General features: G+C 38.7%; 2 protein-coding genes across 4 annotated transcripts in view; both read left to right on the top strand.

Annotated features, from left to right (window-relative positions):
- Positions 1-16,808, top strand: part of LOC107309032 (macrophage mannose receptor 1-like) — a 37,496-nt gene extending 20,688 nt beyond the window's left edge. The window contains exons 23-30 of one of the 2 annotated variants that reach the window (XM_032443079.1): positions 299-401; positions 895-1,127; positions 2,023-2,188; positions 2,319-2,471; positions 2,778-2,894; positions 3,139-3,306; positions 4,565-4,606; positions 16,708-16,808. In XM_032443079.1, the coding sequence (XP_032298970.1) occupies positions 299-401; positions 895-1,127; positions 2,023-2,188; positions 2,319-2,471; positions 2,778-2,894; positions 3,139-3,306; positions 4,565-4,606; positions 16,708-16,757 (1,032 nt within the window). In that variant the 3' untranslated portion in view covers positions 16,758-16,808. Of the gene's footprint in view, positions 1-298; positions 402-894; positions 1,128-2,022; positions 2,189-2,318; positions 2,472-2,777; positions 2,895-3,138; positions 3,307-4,564; positions 4,607-5,003; positions 8,689-16,707 lie in introns of those variants that run through there. The other variant, XM_015853441.2, reaches the window with a different exon arrangement.
- LOC107309034 (macrophage mannose receptor 1-like) overlaps positions 16,764-21,941 on the top strand; it is a 31,918-nt gene continuing 26,740 nt past the window's right edge. For both annotated transcript variants that reach the window (XM_015853446.2, XM_015853445.2), the window contains exons 1-2: positions 16,764-16,857; positions 19,962-20,916. In XM_015853446.2, coding sequence (XP_015708932.1) covers positions 20,820-20,916 — 97 coding nt within the window. In that variant the 5' untranslated portion in view covers positions 16,764-16,857; positions 19,962-20,819. The remainder of the gene's footprint in view (positions 16,858-19,961; positions 20,917-21,941) is intronic.

Raw genomic sequence — 21,941 nt, 5'->3', positions numbered from 1 at the left:
GCACACACACACATATGCAAGCACAGAGATTATGTACACATAGATCGTCCCAGATGCTTCTTCCTGCCTCTGCACTATGCTTTGCATCTTCCTCCATCATCCACAAACTTTACTACTTATAAATTGTTGTTGCCATGTTACTGCTTCTTACCATTTCTTATATGATTTCATATAGATGGCCATGATTTTATTCAGACATGTGTACCTGGATGTAATAGGGAAATGTATATCCAGTAGGAAAAGAAATGCTTCCTAGTTATCCACATTTTTTTTCTTACTAATCTTATTTCATCCATAGGATGATTGTGTCTATATGAAGAAGAACCCTATTGAACAAGCAGGGAAATGGAAAGATGAAGACTGCAAAGCAAGCAAAAGCTACATATGCCAGAGAAATACTGGTGAGTTTTCTTTAAACATGTTCTAGAATAGCTTATGTATTATGGTTATGTCAAAACCATGATAAAAGTGCTTTTCCCATATTCAGTGTCATTTTAACTATAATTAATTTGTCAATATCTCTTGCGTTAGGATCCATTTCAACAAGCACACACACTGTTTCCTGCAAGAAAAACTCCTTCCTGTTTCAAGGACCAGAGCAGTAAATTAAAAATAGTAGTAAACTATGGATCACTGTGTATTTTACTATTTTTAGCAGTCAGGATGGAGAGAGAGGGAATCATAAAGATCATTTCTGACATGGAAAGTTTGCCAGAGAACATGAAAACAAGGCTTCATCACTGCAGTGCTAACTGGGAATCTTAATTTGTTATTGCAGTCTCTCTCAGTTGCTTGACTACTCGGATGCACTAGATCCTCTTTCCTTGTGATATTATGTCTAGCCAAGATAAAGCTTCTAACTTACCTTTTCATTTATTTGTTTGCTTGTTACAGACCCTAAATTGAAAAGTTCCCAAGCTGTGGTTCCGATGTTTGGCTTTAACAACTATGGTGATGACCGCTATGCAGTCATCAACTATAAAATGAACTGGGAAGAGGCACAGAAGAATTGCAAAGACCAATACGCAGATCTTGCCAGCATTTTAGATCCTTATGTTGAAGCTTACCTGTGGTTACAAATACTGAAGCATGGAGAGCCTGTATGGATTGGTCTTAACAGCAACATGGTAAGTCAATAAAATGCGTGTAACAAACACACCTGTACTCCAGATCAGCATAGATCAACCATATTTCTTGCTCAGAAGTTGGCAGAATCCACTACTGTGGCCTCCAGTGAGAGTACTATCAGTCATATCCATTAATACTTGGCAGGCATCAAAGTCTTGCTAAGATTCTTATTGACTTCCCTCCAATTGAGAAGTTTTAAACATCTACATCTACATCTACAACATCTACATTTTTGGCCTAATTTTAACATAAGCAAGAACTGCCACAGTCTACACTTGAGAGGCCACCAAGGCTGTAGCTGCAGTAGCTAGTGGCTTCAGAGGACAGCAGGAAGAGGAGATCAGGCTGCACAGGATGTGGTTAATAGAGCCATAACTGCAGCTGCTTCTGGTCACGGTCTGCAAATAGTGGTGAAATCCACTGGAAAAAGTACATGTTGTAGAGATAAAAATATTTATGTTTAGTAGCTAGTCCTTGTGATGGGTGGCAGAGGTCTGTGTATGTGTCCCATGAAAATGGTAATCAGTAATTCTTGTTCCAGTGGAACTTCTGCTAGAAAAGCTTGTGTTAGAGGAATGCAAAGAATAGTTTCTCTACAATTTTTGTTCAATTTCTGTATTTATTTGGACTCCTCTGATAAAATCTCCAGTTACATACTCACATTTACTACCACCGGAGGCCCTTAGTCCATTTACTGTACAAACTGTATAGTGTGAACTGAATAATGCAGGCTGAGTGGTGAATAAATGTCTGTAGGACTGCCATCCTATCTGCTGCAGAGGGTTGAAATTTGGTCACAACAGAGGAAAAATTACATACTTTCAAGTGCAGTCTTAATTTTCTTTTAATCTAATTTATGTATGTGATGTGATCTTCATTGTCATTTGCTTTTAGACTCGTGGCCTTTACATGTGGTCAGATAGAAGGAGGAGCAGATATCATAACTGGGCCAGTGGAGAGCCAAATAAGAATGCAGCCTGTGCCTATTTAGATTTGGATGGTTTTTGGAAGACAACATCTTGCAACGAATCATTTTTATCTCTCTGTAAACAATCTGATGGTAGGTTATGAATAGGAGAAATGCATTTAGAAAGGCTGGAATTTCAAGTCCTGTCTTTATTTCAGCCACAGCAGACCATGTGTTCCTTGGCTTTTAAAAACCCACTGAAAGCTGTATGTCTCCTTAACAGAGTTAATTCCTACTGAATCACCACAGCTTCCTGGAAAGTGTCCTGAACCAAAACACGGTAGATCTTGGATTCCCTTTCGTGGACATTGCTACTATGTTCACACCACTTCTGAAGTAAGCTGGCCTGATGCTTCCATGATGTGTATTCAGATGGGTAAGTGCCTTTTTACGAGAGCTGCTCTGAAAGTAATGCCTTCTATTTTACTACGTCAGCCCATGGTGTCAAAGGTGGACGTTGGTAGCATGTCAGAAGAGTTTGAACTTTCCGGCCATGACATTTTGTTGTGAACTTGTGATCTAACGATTGGAAACTCTTGGAATTTAAAGGATTCCTCCTCTCCCCTCCCCTCCACTACCCCCCTCCCCCCTTTTCTTTTTTTCACGATTATTCACTGAAGTAAAAGAAATGTGTAGCAAGAAATACTGCTGAAATTTTTGTATTGTTTATTTGGTATTTTAGGTGCTTCTCTGGTTTCCATAGAAGATCCAGCTGAAATGAACTTCCTTTTACTTTACTTGTCTCCACTTGCAAGTGATTTCAGAAAATTTTGGATAGGATTGTTCAAAAATATTGAAGGTAATTATTTCATAATGGCCCTGAAGGGTTATGCAGTTAACTGCCTGTGTACAGCTCGTGAGCATTTAAAGTTGACAAGTTCCCATCTAAACATCCCTGTCTGTTAGATCAGCAAAAACAGAATCTTCTGTACTGATAATTTATTTATTCAAATAAAAAATTCCACATGCAGTGTCCTTGGGCCTGGTAGACTAGAAATATTCCCCCAAGTCATCCATTTACAATTTAATACTTTTAAATTTAGGGGAATGGATGTGGACAGACAGAAGTGTGGTAGAATTTGTCAACTGGGAGAAAGGAGAGCCTACAACTATTTATGACGAACACTGTGTGGACATGGATATCTCAAGTGGAGCCTGGAGGAACTATTACTGCTCTGTTGACCACAATTTCATTTGTAAAATCCCAAAGAGTGAGTTCTAAATTCTATCTACTGACTTACTTTATAAGTAGTGGGTAATTTGCATCAGGCCTAATTGTATACGCACTAGATACTCTTTGTGGATGGATATCGATGCATGTGCATCAAAGCCAGGAATAACTTTTGTTATGAAATATAATGCAGGAGAAGAATTTGAGTCACTTTTTTTAACTTCTCAGTTTAAGAGCGTTGATTTTTTGCTATTTGCTGTGGCAAGAACATATCAGTTGGTGAGAGCATCAAGAGAGTTACATTAGAGTGCAAGAAGCATTAGATGAATAGATGACTAGGTTAGTGATGAGAAGACAGACAGATAGCTAAGCTGAGAGGTGGCTGTGCAAATCACTGAGCTTCTGGAGAATGAAAGCAAGAGCTGCCAGTGGGACTCATAGAAATGAAGTGTGCTCAGTTTAACTGAATAACCAAGCAGAAAGTGCCAGCTGAGGGTGGGCACCGGGGCCCAAATCATTCCTGTGCTGACCCAGGCATAATGTGACCTGCCAAGACTGCCAAAGAAAACAATACATTTTATTTATAATGTTGGCCTTGTGGTTTTCAGTTGAATATGTCACAGCCTGAGAAGAGGCCCCCTGGCATGCACAGCAGTGCTTCATAAAGAGTGAAGGATGTAAATCTGCACGTGCATACGTGGAGTGTGCCACATTTTCTCGCTTCAGCTGGGAAATGGTTTGAAAATGCAAACAGATCCACTTCGCATATAATTCACGCAACCTGAAACTAATTGAATCTTCTGTTTTTGGATTTCCACATATTGGCAGTAGAGTCATCCATGAACTCTAAAGTGCTAGCCAGCCAGCCAGGTCTGCAGGGAATTTACTGCATCACAAGCAAGAGTGAAAGGAAAAGGAAATTACGTAAAAATACAGCTTAAATATTTTTAAGTGAAAATGGGCTTTTCAGTTATTCAGGTGTAAAAAATTGAATTCTTCAGAATGAAGGATGGGGACTGTGGAAGTATGAAAACCTGCATCTGCATCCCCAGCCAATAAAAGTGTTCAAAGCAATATACAGTGAGACCACAGTTTGGAGTTTTAAGTACAAATATGTTTAAAAAAATAGTTGATAAATTCATCAGGAATTTTCAAAGACAATGTTTTCATATATTTTTTCATCTCCATTAAGTAAAATGTAATAGAAACATGATATAACAATTATGTATATAGTATGTATTTTTTATTTGAATGACTACTTACAAACTGTGTATAATATATATTTTTTAATTTTAAAGTTACTGAAGTTGAACCAACCCATGATTCATCTGTCAATCAAGGTAGGTTTTATAAGCACATCGAAAAGAAATTTCAATAACCTATACACATTCATTATTTACAAGTAAATGAGTTTCATTGAAGCACCCATTTAACTATCACGAGTAATTTTATTTTAAACCCGTTTAAAAGGAGAACTTTTATCTCAAACTGGCTGGCTTATTGATATTTTTGTTGTTTTCTGAATAAAATGTGATTTAATATAACTCTACTTATGAAAGAAGTCCAGGAGAAATTGAGCTTAGTTTTGCTCTGTGAATACAGAATGGGTGTCAATTTTAAGTATAATTGTACAGCACTTTCCTAGTTTACCCATCTTGTTTACTTATGGAAATGTTTGCTGTATGCAGTGGTAATCTCTGGCCATTTGTAGTAATTGTTCTGTTTTGTTTTTCTTAGCATCGAAAAGAGAAGCTGCTGTTTCATCCTCACATAGTCGAGGTGTGATGATTGTTACACTAATCTTCCTTCTGCTAGCAGGAACTGGCCTTATAGTCTATTTTTTCTACAAGAGGAGACATGAACAGACAACTGTTACAGCCAGTTTTGGCAATGCCATATACTGTGGTAGTCCTGATCCGGGAACTCGTGAATCAAAATGTCTTGTGACCAATATGGAAGAAAATGAACAGGCAATGGTTTAATAAGTAGGGTAAACTTGAGCCTGATTGGAAAGGAACTGAAGTACTGAAATACCAGAATTCTGAAGTTAAACTGATTTTCTCTCATGGAAATTCTTGTTTATTTTGCACAGGATACTTCTTGCTAGTATCAGCAGGAACAAACAATCTTGCAACACTCTAAATCTGCTCGCAAACAGTAGTTCTTGGGAGGACTGTTGAACATACATAAAATCCTGGAACTACACTGTGTAAAGGAACACTCAAGATGTTCCAGTCAACAAATGGGTCTTGCACCACCCATAGATACTGAGATTGTCATAGTCATCACAGGAAACAGTGAGAGTAAGTGTCTTAGCATTCTCCAAAAAGTACATCTAGATCTGTAGGAATCCTGGAGATGCCACCTCTGATCTCCAGTGCAGACTGGCAGAATTGTATAGATTGGATGTCACCTCCAAGATCACTTGGTACACACTCATGCTGCAGCAGGACCAGTGCCCTGCCCCAGCCAGGTAGCCTGCTCCAGGGTCTATACGTACTCTTGGTAAAGTTTGCTTTCTTTGCATCACATTTGAATGTCTCTTGTCTTCCCACTTTTGTATAGCAAAGTGCACCCTTGACTAGATTTTGGCAGCATATTTTCTATACATACTCATTTAGCTAATTGAATACAACATTCAGGTCTCTCATTAACCTATTCTCCTCTTTGCTCTGACTCTCTTCTTATCATATATCCATACATCAAGTCTCCTATTCCTCTCAGTGGCCCTTGGGTGGCCTCTTCAGTTTTTCTCTATCCAGATCCAGCACATACTGATTCATTGAATCAGACCAATTCAGACAAAGCCTGGACTTTTTTCACCAGCCTTGCAGTACATGCACTATAGAATGAGAGAGGATTTTGAAAGTCCTGCTAAAATCAAGGTAAATTAAATTCATTTTTCTCCCCTTCTTTGGGGATTGTGAACCAATTATTTTTTTCATATGAAGTAATCAGTTTTGCCAGGCACAATTCACCCTTTGTAAATGTGTTCTGACTGCTTCTTTTTCTTGGCTTATTTTGGTTCTGGAAATGGCTACCAAGAGAATTGTTCCATTGCCCTCCTAAGGACTGAGGCCACCTCCTGCAGTCACTGTAACTTGTCAGAGCTGATAGAGTGCAGACTCACATTGACCACAGCCAGTTCCCTTGGTATGCTCATGTATAACCTATCAGGTCTCATGGACTTCTATATATGCAGCTAACATTAGTCCCTAACTCAATACTTCTGTGCCATGCATAGCAGTTTTCTCCACTAGCATCTGCTGCTAGCTATTTAAGACCTGTGGAGTGTGAGGGGTGATAGATGGCATCGAATACCTCAGTCATGAACTTTGTAGGCTTCCTCCTTTATCTGTGGAACCATGTCTTCCTTTTCTGGTGAAGTATCTACAGAAACCCTTTGTGTTGCCCTTCATTTTCCTGTCTAGTCTCAACTACAGCTGAGCTGTCACTTTCCTCGTCCTGTCTTGGTGTACCCAGGACATGTTCCTCTTTGTATGCTGAGTAGCTTGTGACTTTTTCACCTTCCATACACTACCCTTTGAGTTTTATCTCAATCAGAAATTTCTTATAAAGACAGGCTTGCTTACTACCCTACCTACTTTGTGCCTTGCACATTGGGACAGGCTGTTCTTGAGCTTTAAGGAGGTTCTTGAAGATGCAAAAGCTATTCTGGGATCCATTGGCATTTCAGTTACCACATCTGGACTTGATTTTCCTTTGAGTCACCACTGTGTAAATTCAGGTCAGAAACCTCCAAAATGCAGCTATTACATATTTTACAAGTGTGATTTCTAGAGCACATATCTGTAATACAGGAGTGATACAATACTTCAGGGTATTTCCTCACAAAAGTATTATTTAATCTTATTTTACTGGTCATTTGTAAAATGTCAGTCTTTTCTGAATTAACACATTTTCCTTTTCATATGACTTATATAGAAGGATTGAAAAGTCAGCTAAGAATTATGAATATATTGTGAATAGAAACATTTTCTCATTTAAGTAGCATAATAGGAATTTAGAAGGTTTCCATGAAAGAACAGGCAGGATGCATTATAGTGAATTCATAGATGACAAAATTTATTTAAAATTTCTCATTGAAATTATCAATACTAGTGAAGATTTCTTATCTTTTTAGGCCATTTCTTTAAAATCTGAAGCTTGTTATTAGGATGGCTTTCATAATTTCAAACCAAATTCTCTATCTCACAGTCTGTTTCAGTTCTGTGAGCTTTGTTCAAGACTTCATGACCAGGCCTGCATTTCATACAAGTGTACTGTCTGCTTTAAGAGTGTCTAAAAGTACACGATATTCCCATATAGTTGGTTTTTTTTTGGTTTTTTTTTTTTTACTTTTCTTATGGATGTTATGCTAAATGCAAACAATCAATTGACTTGAAACTCTTAGTTTCAAGATCTTTATTTAATTTGTTTTTTTGAAATATATATATATATATTAATCTTTTGACAGACTTTAATCATGTTTAAGTTAAAATATTTTTGTTGTACATGAAATATATGTAAATAAGTTTTTGTTCTACTTTGTCTTCTTAGAGCCATTTATCATAAAAGTTAAAGTAACAGAAAAAAAGGGGCAGTATTTTTGTAGTTCTCCTGAAATAAGCATCTAATTTTCCCAATCAAACATGTTCTTAAACTCCAGTAGTGATTTGTCTCTACCATCCCCTGAAACAGTATGCCTCCGTATTCTTCATTCCTGAAAGTTTACCCTAATGAATGTCTGATATTCTTGTAATTTAAAACTGTTCACTTAGTATACTGCCCTAACAGTTTCTGATTAAGTTTCTTACATATTTGATAGCTCTTGTCAATTCTCCTCTGCAGACTTTCTGATATTAGCACCTGCTTTTCCCCTCTGACTTCCCTGGCTATGTCTTCTTCATCTTCAGTTCTTTTGATGCTCCTGCCTAGAGAAATGGTTACCAGAAATCAATAATCCAAAACCTGGAAATGTATCGAGAAATTAGATTGCAACAATTTACAGAGGTTGATACACTTTATAAACTAATAGTCCCAATTGCATTTGTAAGAACTCACAAACTCATTACACCAAGAGTGTGCTGTGACTGTAGAAGGCCATTAGTGCGCACAAGAACCAGCAGTGGATTGTAAAACCTGGGCCACACCCAAGACAGCAGTGCGTGGTACCTGATAATGAAGACTGTGATCCTCTAAAGGATGTTCCAGGCACTTTCTGAGAAGCCTCAGTATGACCTCTGCAGCTGAGGATATGGTTGGGGTTGGTTGCCAAATATTGCTTCAACCATTTAGCTGTGAGGGACCATCCGTGAGTGAACTGCTTAAATGAAGGAGTGAATAAGTTGTGTCACCAGTTATCTCCTATTCATAACTGTTTTCATCTTGGTGAAAAATAAATCAAACTTGTTGTAAGAAATGCTGGTTATGATCTACGTTTCTGCCCAAGTTGATTCTGTACCAGTGAAAATGGGCTTTACAAGAAATTTTGGTTTATAAATTCAATTGGAATAGATAAAGAATTGTGAAATGAACTGATGCCTTCAGGCCAGATTCCGATGGGCAAGAGTCAGGCTTTCTGTGATCAATAGGAAAAGTTTGAACTGCTCCATAAACATGAAGTTGTCCTGATGTCACTGAACATTGACACAGGAAAAGCTAAAGTTCCTATCGTCTCTCCTTGGTTGTGTCCTCATCTGACATATCCAGATTTCTCTTGTGGAGAAGACTCTGGAGTGATGGAAAGGAAAAATTTCCCATAGATAGGTATAGTGAAAACTGTTTGCAACCCAAGAACATGCTGAGAGAAAGCTTAAAGGCAATCAGTTTCTCTGCAGATACTGTGGATAATGGAGAGATTTGTTTGTAGACAATCTAGTAGAGAATAAAGAAAACCCTTTGGTGTACTGTTACATGCCTGATTTGAGGAAAAGTTGTCAGTAAATTCACCTCCTGGATATGTCCAGTTTGGGATCTAACTGGTGGGTGTGGAGAAAGCAAGACAGACAAGTTGGAAAAAGGTTATATTGGGTGTATGATTCCTGTGATCAGTAGGGAGAATGAGAGAAGAATCAGCCATAAAGAGGCAAGTGGAACAATAATGAGGATTGTCTCCTGCACCCCATCTCAGAAGAAAATTGCTTTTTACTACCAGGCAATGGGAACAGCTGCCTTCTCTCCCAGTGATGCTACAACATGTGATGGTGATGGTTGTTATCTTCCTGTCTAAAAACAAGTGTCTGATAATGGCACATTATTATGTGTACCATGACTTAATGTTGCATTTAAAAACATTTAGGATCTATTCAGAGTGAAATCTGTTTACAACAAATTTTTAATAGGAAATGGGAAAACAGAAATATGCAATCTCCACACATTGCAAAAATAACAAATGTCTGGAAAGAAGAGAGTGACTTGCTTCTGGCTGATTATTTCCCAAAGCAGCTACATTTAAATTGCACAACATTAAAGCTGTTCATTCTTAGTTGGATTAAAACTAAAACAGAACTGATTGTGCCACTAAAAGCTGTCTGCATTATAATTACTTTACTGAAGATGTGAAATTTAATTATAAAAAAATGTAGCAGAGAGGAAAAGTAGAGAAGGGGATTTAAATAAATGAGGAAGCTAGAAATAAAAGATAAAAAGGAAGGACTTCTTTGCATGAAAGCTATTTTTATTCAGCTAAAGAGTCACAAAAGACAAGAATATTCTATGAATTGTCTTCCTTTATTTTCCATCGCTTTTCATTCACTTTCATAAGTTGACTAAAATTACACAGAATACTTGAATTATTTCAGTTCCAAAAGCTTCCCAGACCCACTAATTATTCATATACTGCTTTTAATTGCTACCACAAGCAATGAAAGTGTCATACAAAGTCAGTTTTGAAAATACCTTGAGTGTTCTCACTTAATTTCGTTGTAGATAAGATGGCTACAGGAATGCCATTCTTGGCTGTGGAATCTCCATCACTGGTAGTATTCAAAGCTCATCTGGAAAAGATCATCAGGAAGCTCTGAGAGGGGACATAGCTTTGAGCAAGGCATTCGACCAAACAACTTCCAGTGGTCCTTTCATGTACAGTTCTGCAGTCGGCAGAGGTATACAGGGTTGTACAAACTGGAGCCAATTGTGCACGAGGTGTGAGCAGCACAGAGCTCCATCCATCTGGAGTCAGGGTCAGGGAATCACCCTGGAACATATGTTGAATATACTATGTATGCTTCATGAACAGCCAGGGGCTTCTTGAAATGGCTGCAAACCATTGTCTATAGTGTGTCCCAAAGTGGCAAAGAATGGCAGAAATGGTTGATTGAATGTGTGGATATGATCTGTCTTCGGTGAGCTGTCTTTTCCAATCCTGGTAGCATAGATACCTGTAGAGCCTGTTTTATCGTGACTACATAACGATGCTGACATAAGGTTGTGTATTTAAATTAAGCCAGTTATTTGGCGTTATCATGACTTAAGAAAAGCTTTCCAGAGTCAGATGGTGGGTCTGCTTAGCATCCCAATAGTCTCCAAAAGCAGGTGCTTAATGAAGAGCCCAAGAGTCAGCAAATATTCAGCCGCTGTTCCTTGTTTGCCTTGGCCTCCACATTTGTAGCTGAGGGATTTTCTGAGCCAGAAGTGGTGTTTTGGATCCATCTGCTTATAAAATTAACTTACAGCTAAGCTGGGTTTGAGTTCTACAGTGCTCCTGTGCCTCCACAGAAAATCCTCAAATACATGAATTTTTAATTTGCAGTATATGTGAGGCAATTTACTCAATTTGCATGGAACGGGAAAAGAATTCCACACAGAGACTTAACAGCAGACTAGATAATACACTCAGAATATGATGATACAAAGTTCTGCTATATAAATCAGTGTGGCATAACCTCCAGTGTCAACACAGAAAAAGATTTTCTGATGGTCTGTACATAAGAGGGTGGAGGTCTGGCACCTCTGGAGAGGCAAACTGCTTTTTTCTCCTGCAGTTTAAGACTAATATTGCAAAATTCCTGGGCTTGTGCCAATGCGGCTTGACTCACAGATTTTCAATTCAGAACTCTTAAAAGAAAACAACTTTCAATACAATCTGCCTCTCTTTTTGTAAGTAACCCAATGGCAGACCATGATAGTTAATTCAGAATTTGAGTGAAAGAAATGAAACTCTGATTCACACCTTTTCATGAGGAACGATAATATATATATATTATCCTTTACTACTGCATTAATTGAAGGAAACTTTGATAGCTCTTTACTTGCACAATAATCTTCAGGTTCATATTTCATTTCAGAAGAGTTACTATATATCCTTTATGAAGTTCATGGATGTTTCCTGCGTTGCTCTGTACCCAGTGTCTGGGCTTTATCAGGAAATACAAGTGCCCAGAAGGCGTGCAACTGGATCTATTCTTAATTTATGTGAATGTAGTCCTTATGGAATTTTGGATTTAAGAATACCTGACAAAACCAGCCTCTTTCATGGCAATTTGAACAATACGTATAGCTGTTGAAATAGAATGACAGAGATTTGGAAGCATATCTGCAAGTGTAAGCCTATTTCAATAATTTGTTTGCAGAGAACATGAGCTAAAAATCTGGTACTGCTGGTAGGGAGAAGTCCTGTGTGACTCAGTGAATGCTGAAGAGTCAGATATAGCAGCGGGTGAAGTCATTCTTTAACCCGTGCTTTAAACTATTATGATTTTACTGCATTTCAAATCCTGCTGATGAGAGCAGGTGTGGATGTGTGCAGCCCCTTCAGATGCATGGTTTCCATGGCACCTTTCTCACTGATGAGCATAGGGTAACCTGGGCATTTGGATTTGGCTGGTAGACAAGGGGAGCTGGCCCTGGAAGGCTTCCTCAAGGCAGTGCTGTCCTGAATTGTTGCAACATCTTTTATTTACCACTGAGTGGAGTCCTTATCTAGTGCAGTTCTTATCAAGTATGCAGACACGGAAGGCTTGATTTCCTAATCTGCTGTGCACAGTTTGCTCAGAGCAGTGAGGCAGTGAAGCCATGGCTGCAGTCAGATCTGGATGGCACAGGGCAAGTCTAAGGGTGGGGCTTGTGCAGGGTATCCTTGTTGGGCACCACTGTCAAATCTGTGGTTTCTACAGATAATTTTGTACAGGCAATATATATGAAGAAAATGACAGGTCTGGTTATAAAAGAATATTAATTTCAAAACACACATTTTAACCTATTAGACACCTCTGGCATGTGCTGGTTTCCTTTTCATGGCCCTAATTACCTTATTAAATGACAAGCTGATGCTCTCCTGTAATCCATTTCTATGGGCAATTGAAGGATTTTGGGCAATTAGAGGGGTTTGGTCCCCTGCAATCTAGATAAATTATCTTCATAGAATGGAGAGGGAGGTGGGGTGAAAATAAATCACTTACACAGTCTGGAAGCCACAAGAGATTTTTTTCTTCTTCTTTTTTTTTTTTTTTTATTTTAAATAATTCAGTGGGAATAATGTCTATTTTCTCAGAATTATGTGGAAGTCTAACATTATGGAAATATGCCTCGAATCTCTCATAGAATGTATCTCTGTTAAGCTACTGACAAGCTGTTTTATTTGATGTTTTGCAAACTGTATAGGAGACATTTCAGATTGATTTAAAAGGAATTATTACTTCAAAATGACACATCTTTAGCACTTCTGGAATTTGAGATACAGTGAGTGGGTGAAAAAAATTTAGACCAATAAGCGCCAATGTATTTACTGGCATCTAGTAGAATGAACAACAGGAATTTAAGAAAATGTCTCAGAAGTTATAACAGATTGTTACATCTTCAGTGTGTTTAAAGTGAAGACTTGCCCTTCAAACTTGGTTTCTTACTGCCTTAAAATGAATCAGTGATTGGTTGAACATGCCCCTTATCATGTTTTTTGTTTTTTTTTTCTATTATTTTTGCAGGAAGGTTATGCCAGCAAACATTACTGATTTTAATATAAGGATTTTTGTTTTACAAGTAAATTAAGTTTGTTATGGACAGAGGTAGTTGAGTTATGAACATTCAAAAGCAAAGTGGTTTACTCCTGGAAGAAGTGGTTCATTTTGCCTGGGCTTTTCAATAATTTACTTGATGACTGAAGAGCTATCCCTGTGGTTGCTTTAAAGGATACTGAGTCTTATCTACACATAATGCTGGGATGAGTGTCACAGTAGGAAACCCTCCCACTAAATACTGCAGTTATCCAGCCATCCTAACCTGCATGGAGAAGAAATACCACTCAGAGGTAGTCACAGTGTGAAACTCATCTAGATAACTGCAAGAATAATGATTATATTTCCTATCATGCAGAATCTGTGCTTTTTTTTTTTTTTTTTTTTTTTTTTTTTTGTGATGCTGGAAATCTTAAGCTCTTAGCTGATAGCACTGAGTTTTGCATCACAGTAAAAAAAGTGTCTGTAAACCTTTGGTACACAGCCACATTGTGTTCTCATGCTGCAGTGTATCAATTTTGTCTGTGTTCTCTAACAGTGTCTCACCTCAGCTTTCTAAGCTGTAAAAAATGTCTAATTATAGAAGTTAGAAGAAGCATACTCTCAGTCTGGGCATGACTGAAAGGGAAGTGTGAAAGGATTTTAATTCTAGTAATGCTAAGGTAGGCACTCGAAGGCATGATGTAATTAATGCACAGGTTAGAGTCCTTAGAGATTTATATCTTCTGTGAACAAGAACCTCTTATCATATACATACATAGAAACAGAACAGAGGTAGTGTCAGCTAAAACTAGGCAGCTGCTGACAGATACAAGTTCACCTTATGAAGCACCATTTTTTTTCCAGCTGCCTCTCCAGGAATTCAATTTAGACCTGAATTCCTTAGTTCTTTTCTTCTCATACTATTTTCTGTTTTCTGATTATGCTGAAATTCTGTCACTGTTTACTGAGAACTGTCTCTGAGTACAGCAGCCAGTTCTCTAAGCACTAAGGTTAATCAAACTCATCTTTTTTATTTTTAAACAAACAAACAAACAAAAAAAGCACAGACAAAAACCAACCAACCAACCAAAAAAAAAAACCAATGTATACCATATAGAAAATAATATATTGAGTTTTTTAGCAGCCCTGCATTTCTGGATCTTGAATTTGATCTTGAATTCAGACTGTTGCTTTATGCAATGTTGTGCAGATTGCTTTCAGAACTAGTCAGTGTTCATTGCAGCTATTTTCCCATCTCCAGCTGTTTACTTGCCTTCTAGTGAAGTCGCTGAGAAAATGGTATTGATATAAATATAGTAAATTCATTTGTTTTATGTAATGAATTATGCTCATGAATGTGGTGACAGCGTCTCACATGAAATAGCAAAAAAAGCCATACTCTTCACTGAAGATTTTCAGAGCAGTCTTCAGTTTGATAGACTGTGTTGCTGCCAAGAAAATGGGCAAGATTACTAAAAATGCGGGCAGGAGCCCAAATTGTGCTTGGAAAATTTAGAGAAGAAATTTAGAGAAGTTAACAATACGCTGTACCTGCAGTGATAAGAACAGCATCTACAAAAGTATTCATTGATGGACACTGTGCCCACTCAGGTGAATGTTCAGAGGTGTGAGTTGGACACAATGGCTGCAGAGGATGCTGCCTAAGGAAATTATTGTAGTTGGGAACTGGCTGTGACTCAAATCTAAAGTTTTACCCAAGGCTTTCCATACCTACAGATATTTCCGAAAAACCAACTAGTATTGCTATTCTGAGAGTCATGTCATTAGAGCTGAAAACATTTTTACAGGTATCAGATTTTGTAACACCATAATGTAGTGCAGGTGTGAGAACTAGAGGATGTGTGGTTTGCCTGGGAGGGAGGGGAGCCTGATCTATTGCATAAGCTGGGAACAAAAGACTAATCTTTCACTTTTCCTGCGTCCAGAAAGCATGGAACCTTTGTGCAGTGTAGGATTTTCTAACTCACCATAGATATTCTGGTTAGTCCACAGAAATCTAGCTGGAGACCACCAGTTCCTTTCACAAATGTCTGTCAAACTGTTGTTTTTACACGCAGCTTCTTAATTATTTTTCACTTTCTCTTTCATCCTCTTAACTTTCATTAGACACAGAGATGGGAATGGCAAGGTTCAACTCTGCAAATTTGCAAGTTTCCTCTTTCAAGGATTATCTAGTTTTTGGTTAATGATGCAAAAGAATGCCTGGTAATTCTGAATTAGATAGCTCCACAGGATATTGACACTAGTGAGTGTAATACAGTTTTCCTGCCTGAAATGCCCAGTTTGGCACCTTCTCCTCAAACATATAGGTGCCTGGAGTAGGTCTAAAGTAGAAAACCCTGACAGAATTTGTCCCCACAGGTAACTGCATCTGTAGGTTACAGTGGGGCCAATCTAGCCCTGGGATCCTGGTCCCAGCTCCATGCAGCTTGTGTGGATAGCAGTACGCTGTGCAAACTAAATGAACTTAACTTGCCCTGATAGTCTGAGCCATAACCTGCAGAAACCTGCATAATGCCCAGGCTGTGCCTGGAAGATCTGTGACAGATTTAGAAGCTCCTTATAACAAAGAAGTCTGGAAACTATTTCAGATTGAAGTTGGTTCTTGAAGCAGCTCACAGAGCTCCTTTCACTCTGTCTGAGAACTACTGTGTGTAACTGCCAAGAAAAAAAACTGAGGCATACAGATTTTATTTTTTTTAATCATTTTTCTTTTTAAAGATTTCCTTAGTAACAATCCATGTGAATGTTTGCTCAATCTCCTTCCATGCTGTTAATTATGAAAGAGATCTCAGTGTACTGATGGGCAGTTGGCTGAATATGAGCCAGCAGTGTGCCCAGGTGGCCAAGGCCAATGGCATCCTGGCTTGTATCAGGAATGGTGTGGTGAGCAGGACTTGGGAAGTCATCCTGCTCCTGTACTCAGCATTGGTGAGGCCTCACTTTGAGTACTGTGTTCAGTTTTGGGCACCTCAGTACAAACAAGACATTGAGGTGATGGAGCAGGTCCAAAGAAGGGCAACAAGGTTTGTGAAGGGCTTGGAGAATATGCCCTAGCAGGAGAGACTGAAGGAACTGGGGCTGTTTAGTCTGGGGAAAAGGAGGCTGAGGGGAGACCTTATTACTCTCTTTCAGTACCTGAATCACTCAGTGACATTCTCAGTGAGAATGGGGCTGGTCTCCTCTCACTGGTGACAGGAAAAGGGGAAACGGCCTCATGTTCTGCCAGGGTAAGTTTAAGATGGACATCAGGAAAAACTTTTTTACTGAAAAGGCACTGGAATAGGCTCCCCAGGGAGGTGGTTGAGTCACCATCCCTGGATGTGTTTAAAAACCATTTGGACGTGGTGCTCAGGGACATGATTTAGCGGAGGCTTGTTAGAGTTAGGGTACTATGGTCAGATTGTGGTTGGACTTGGTGATCTTTAAGGTTTTCTCCAACTTGAGCAATTCTCTGATTCCACGAAATTTCTTTTTTCTACCAGAAAATAGATTTGATACAATTGCAGTTGGCAGATATATGAAGTGGGGATGAAGACATAAACTTCCTTGTAGGGTGATGAAGGAAGAAGAAACTTAAGGTTCTTCAAATGGAATTCCACCTTCATACATACTGGTCAGATCCCAGATATCAAGTAAGTTTTTGGAACTCCTCAGTCTGCAGCGTGGGGAGAAATTTTTTGCTAGACTTCCTGCTTCAGTAAGTTTCTCTTGCATATTCAAGTCAAATCACACACTTGGCTATGGTAGAGAACATCATAGTATCATAGTATCATAGTCTCGTGCGGGTTGGAAGGGACCTTAGAGATCATCGAGTCCAACCCCCGGGATTCGAGCCTCCTGTGTAGCAGAGCGGCATCTATATAAAATTAGAGTATTGTCCCATGGAAAATATTTTGGAGCATTTGTTTCTGGAATGTGGTATGTTTTGTTTTGTTTATGTTTTAAATTATTTTCGTAAGGAAGGAAAAAGTGATAAAGCAAAGGAAGAAAACAATAACCTTCATAGAGACAACATAAAAAACAGATCTTTTTACAGTTATTTTTATAACCACACACTGATTTCCAGGAAGTATGACTGGACAAGTTATTTTATCTTACAGAAGTCATGCATGTTAACAACAGTCTAAATTTGTATTTTGATTATTTGTGACAATTACTTAGGAGCTACTGAAGGGTAGTAAAAAATGGATGAGTGTGTCTTAAAACATACATCGGCCTGTTGTACCTCAGCCAAAATACTGAGGTTCAAATGCCCTTGAATCATCTTGCCTAGGGAATGTCCGCAGCTGTGAAATGACCTTCAGGTGCAAGCCTCCCAGATGGGCCATTCATTTCCTGGAACATGGTGTCTGGGGCTCCACTGCTGGAAAACCTTGTGTTGTGTTGTAGTTTAACCTGGAAGCAGCTCAGCACCACTTGTCCATATGATCATTCCCACGCACCCCTCCAAGAGTTCAAAACAAAACACAACCCATAGATTGAGATAAAATAAAATATAAAAAAATAAAGAATTTACTGAGACAGAAGAGGAAAAATTAAATAAAAATGCAGTTATCACCACCTACCAACCCACCTAGCAACCAATTTACAGAAACAATACAATGCCAATTCCCTGGACTTAATTCAGGCACCTGTCCTATCCTCACCCAACCCTTGATTCCACACCATTAAGGCAGTGGATCTTCCCCCACAGAGTGATCTGCTCCTGGATGTGCTCCCATCACTCAACAACAGTCTCAGCAGCAACTTGCTATTAATGGTGTTTTGGCTGTTATCAGAACATCCTGGAGATTGCTTTTGCTGAAAGAGAGACAACTGAGTTTGGCTGACTTCTGATAACTGCTTATCTCTTTTGTTTTTATGAAGTGCTTCACTAAATAATCTGTCCAAGTACTTAATTCTCAATTATTTTTTTTCCCGATGCTGAACTCTCCCTTGTAAACAGTTTCCATTGTTCCTTTTTTCCTGTACTTTCTGTTGTTTCCTGAGTAGGAGAGTTTGTGACCTTTCTCCATATAGTGATGTTTTATATCCTTAAAGATTACTATTTGGAGCTCTTGTCTTCCCTCCTCTGGACAAAGTTTGTTCTGCATCTCATCAGAGGCTACGCAATTATTCTGTATCTTTCTGGGCTTATAGTATTCCTTTAAAGAAGAAAAATTAATAGGTTTAATGTTATTTCTACTTGAAAATTCTTCTTCCTCTATTACAGTTCTCTTATTACACAAAGAAAGCAGATAGGTTTGTAAAAGGCACAGATGATAAAGAATAATTTAGTTTATAGAACAGGATTTTTGAGGATTTTTGAAAACAGAAGAACATGCCTGATTTCGTGGATGGGGTAATAAAGTGGACACATGGAGTATTGAGGTGTTAATTTAGAGTTTGCCCAGGAGTAAAGATGGTTTAGCCTGAGTGGTTCTTTTTAAATAGGAGAGATGAAAAAATTAATGAACTTATTTGATATTTCCAGATGAACCTTTAGCAACTCAGCTTTATACTATTAGTAAATAATCTGTTATGGGATTGGTGTCTAGGATGTAGGTCTAAGAGCTAATACTGCAGCCTCCCTGAATTTGAGGGAAAAGAGAATTGACTAAATTCATGACAAGGGGGTAAAGCTTTGCTTTATAGACTGGCTTCTGAACTTCTAGGTGAGGACTGGGCAATCTGTGCCCTATGGATAGAAGCAGCTTGCTAATAGACCAAGCACTGCTCTCATGACAGGGCTGATCCATGAGATGAAGGCAACTGACTTTGGAAGATAGCATAGGTGCTACAGGGCAAGAACACAATGCCATCTCCTGTGCACCACTCCCCAGTGTGCATTTCTGGTGTCTTGCAGGGACCAGGAGCTGTCAGGTAAAGGTGACAAGGCTCCTTTGTCTTTGTTCTTCCTCACAGTCTAGTCTCATGGATTTTGATGGCACTGAGAAGCAATCTCCCTTCAAGAACCAGCACAGCACCCTGTAATCCTCCATCCTGGATACAGTGGGAAAGATTCAAGAGTGCTCATTCTGCTCACGAACCAACATTTGCTGTACTGCCAAATGTCTGGCTGTGCTGGTTTGAGGATCAACAGAGCTAAGTGAAGGGACAGTCCCCTTTTTCTTTTATGTTTTTGCACAGTGTCCAACTGAGAAGAAAGAGGAAAGCCTCTTGGGTTTGTGCCATATAAGTGCCTGAATAAAACAAGGGTCCTAATAGAATAAATGACAACATATATATAAATGGGCCAGAGGAAATACTGTCTGTCTGAGACATACCAGTTCAGGCTGAAGAAAGATTTATACTTTCAAGGCAAGATGTTTGGCAGTTGATTAAAAGACTTAGGAAAAAAAGTAATGTCTAATATCTCTTCCAGAGAAAGGTGTTGGCTTTGTCATTTATAGTATATTTTGTCACCATCTGAAAAAGAAAATTTGGTTAACTTTGCCCTTAACTTCCTAATATCTGAACTGTTTCCTTGTAATTTCTTATTTCGTAATTCAATTTCTCCTTTTTATTTTAATCTTGCAAACCTGCTCAGAGAATTAACTCTCTTGCTTCATCTTTCTGCTGAGCAGCCAAGTAGAAACAACTCTGTGTTTAGGAAATGTAGTCATCTTGGCAGCAAAGTATGATGCCAAATTTCTTTGCTATCGCACTGTTAACAGTTTCAGAATAAGTATGCTACTACACTTCAAATAATATTTTCATACAACACATTGATTGTTTGTTTGGTTTTTTTCCCCAGTTTAACAGGTTTTCTAAACAAAACAAAATATTTACCTGATAGAAAACTACTGTGATAAAGTCAGGCCTTGATGCAACTAGAGAGACGTCTGTTGTGGTTTGGAGAGGAGCACTGTTTCTTCCAGATTTACATACAATCAGAAGCCAAACTGCTGGGTGCTTGTTCTGTGATCTGAGTAAGAGCAGCTACATGGCGTTTCTTGGAACTGTGGTTGGCTATTGGGATCACTGCCTGACAAGATTTACCTACTCCACAGGAAAAACAGGGACTGAATTGATAGTGAGATGTTCTTCAGGCAGCTTTGGGTGTTGGTATCTGAGCTGCATTGCTGCAGAAATCAAGGTCAGTAGGTTAATGAAAAGAAGAGTCAGAAGGAAAGAAATTCTAATAATTTTATACACAGTGAATTTCACTGGAGTCCTGGTCTTTTAAGATTCAGTCCTATCACACATGAAGATGCAAGACCGTTGTATTCTTCTGATGTTTTCTTCACTGTGTAATGAAAGATTTAAAAGCTGAGGCCGCATTTCTCCATGGTACGTCACTGCTGGTTTCATCCCATGAGCTCCAGCTCCATGGATGTTTTTCCAGGAGAGAGAACAGCAAAGTACTGTTACAACCCTCTGTCTATCACCTGCTTTCTCAAGGCAGCACAGTGTGCCATCAAAGGCAAAATTAGTGCTGTGAGGTCTGTTTTTCTTTTTTTTTTTTTTTTTTTTTTTTTTTTTTTTTAATATAGCATGTGACAGAATATTTCCTCATTTAGCGCTCAGGGCTTTCTTTCCAGCCTAAGAAACTGAGAAGCACTGCTCACTGTCCTCGCTTCAGCGAGGCTTCATTTTCAGCAACAAACATTGTATGGCTTTTGGTGGAAGGAAGAAAGCAGCACTTGCAATGAGGTTCTCTGGGTTCCTGTTTGGTCTTACTCTCATTCATGGTGCTTTGCAGCTGGAAGGTAAGTGCCTTCCTCTTCTCTCCTGTAACGCTGTATGTGAAAGGCTTACTTGTGGAATTCATTAGTGCTAGAAACATGATTGAAGTAAAATCTACGCGAAATACTTGGATTACATTTGGGAAGTTATGGTAGACAATATAACTTCTATCTCTTTTATTGCACTTCTCTCACAAATGTTAAACAGAGAACTTTTGGATAACCAGATGTCTCCTGAGTAAAATTGTTATGGATTGCCTCACAGTTCCTGTTTTTCTTAATTGTACGTGGTATCGCTGCAGGAGCTGAACTGTATTGTGTTGTGCATTATAAATTAAATTAACTTTTTGCAAGCTTCTTTATGAAGGGCTCTGGGCAACCTGATCTAGTAAAGGCGTATGTTTGGTGGCCCTGCTAGGCAGGGGGGTTGGAACTACATGATCCTTGAGGTCCCTTCCAACCCGGGTCATTCTGCGATTCTGTGATCTGTGAATTTACTTTTTTTTTTTTTTAATACCTTTTTTTTTTTTTAGTGTATATGATACTCAGTGATCAAAAGATGTATCATGGAACCCCACAGGTTATGAATCCCAGAAATCTAGAGTGCTGCTTTTTCATATTGTGTTTGATTTCCCAATGCCATTCCTAGTTTTACATTGCTGTGGCTCACAGTAGACACTGCAGGTCTTGCAAGTCAGCAAGGCTCAGGAGCCTTCAGCGAGTCCCAGAGTGGTTCACCCATATTTATAGTGAAAAAGAGAAAAAAAACTGGATTCTAGAGGGAAAATAAATGGCTCAGCATGATGGCTGTGACAACTGTTAGATCTAGCTGCATGAGAAAAGTTTGTGGAGGTAGATCTGCAAGGCTGTGCATCTGAGGACACATGGAAATGGGGTAATGACGGCGGTTTGTGTGAGGGAATTCTTATGACTAACATAAATAAATCCAACAAGATAGACTTAGCTCTTCAGATGCTACTGGCTGCCACTAATCCACAATATAGCAATATGCAGTAAAAAAATGCAAATTCTGTTATCTATCTACCGTT

The sequence above is a fragment of the Coturnix japonica genome, chromosome 2 (genome assembly GCF_001577835.2).
Source record: "Coturnix japonica isolate 7356 chromosome 2, Coturnix japonica 2.1, whole genome shotgun sequence".
NCBI classification, from domain to species: Eukaryota; Metazoa; Chordata; class Aves; order Galliformes; family Phasianidae; genus Coturnix; species Coturnix japonica.
Note: the sequence above shows the minus strand (reverse complement) of the source record. Positions and strands in the feature narration are given on the sequence as shown.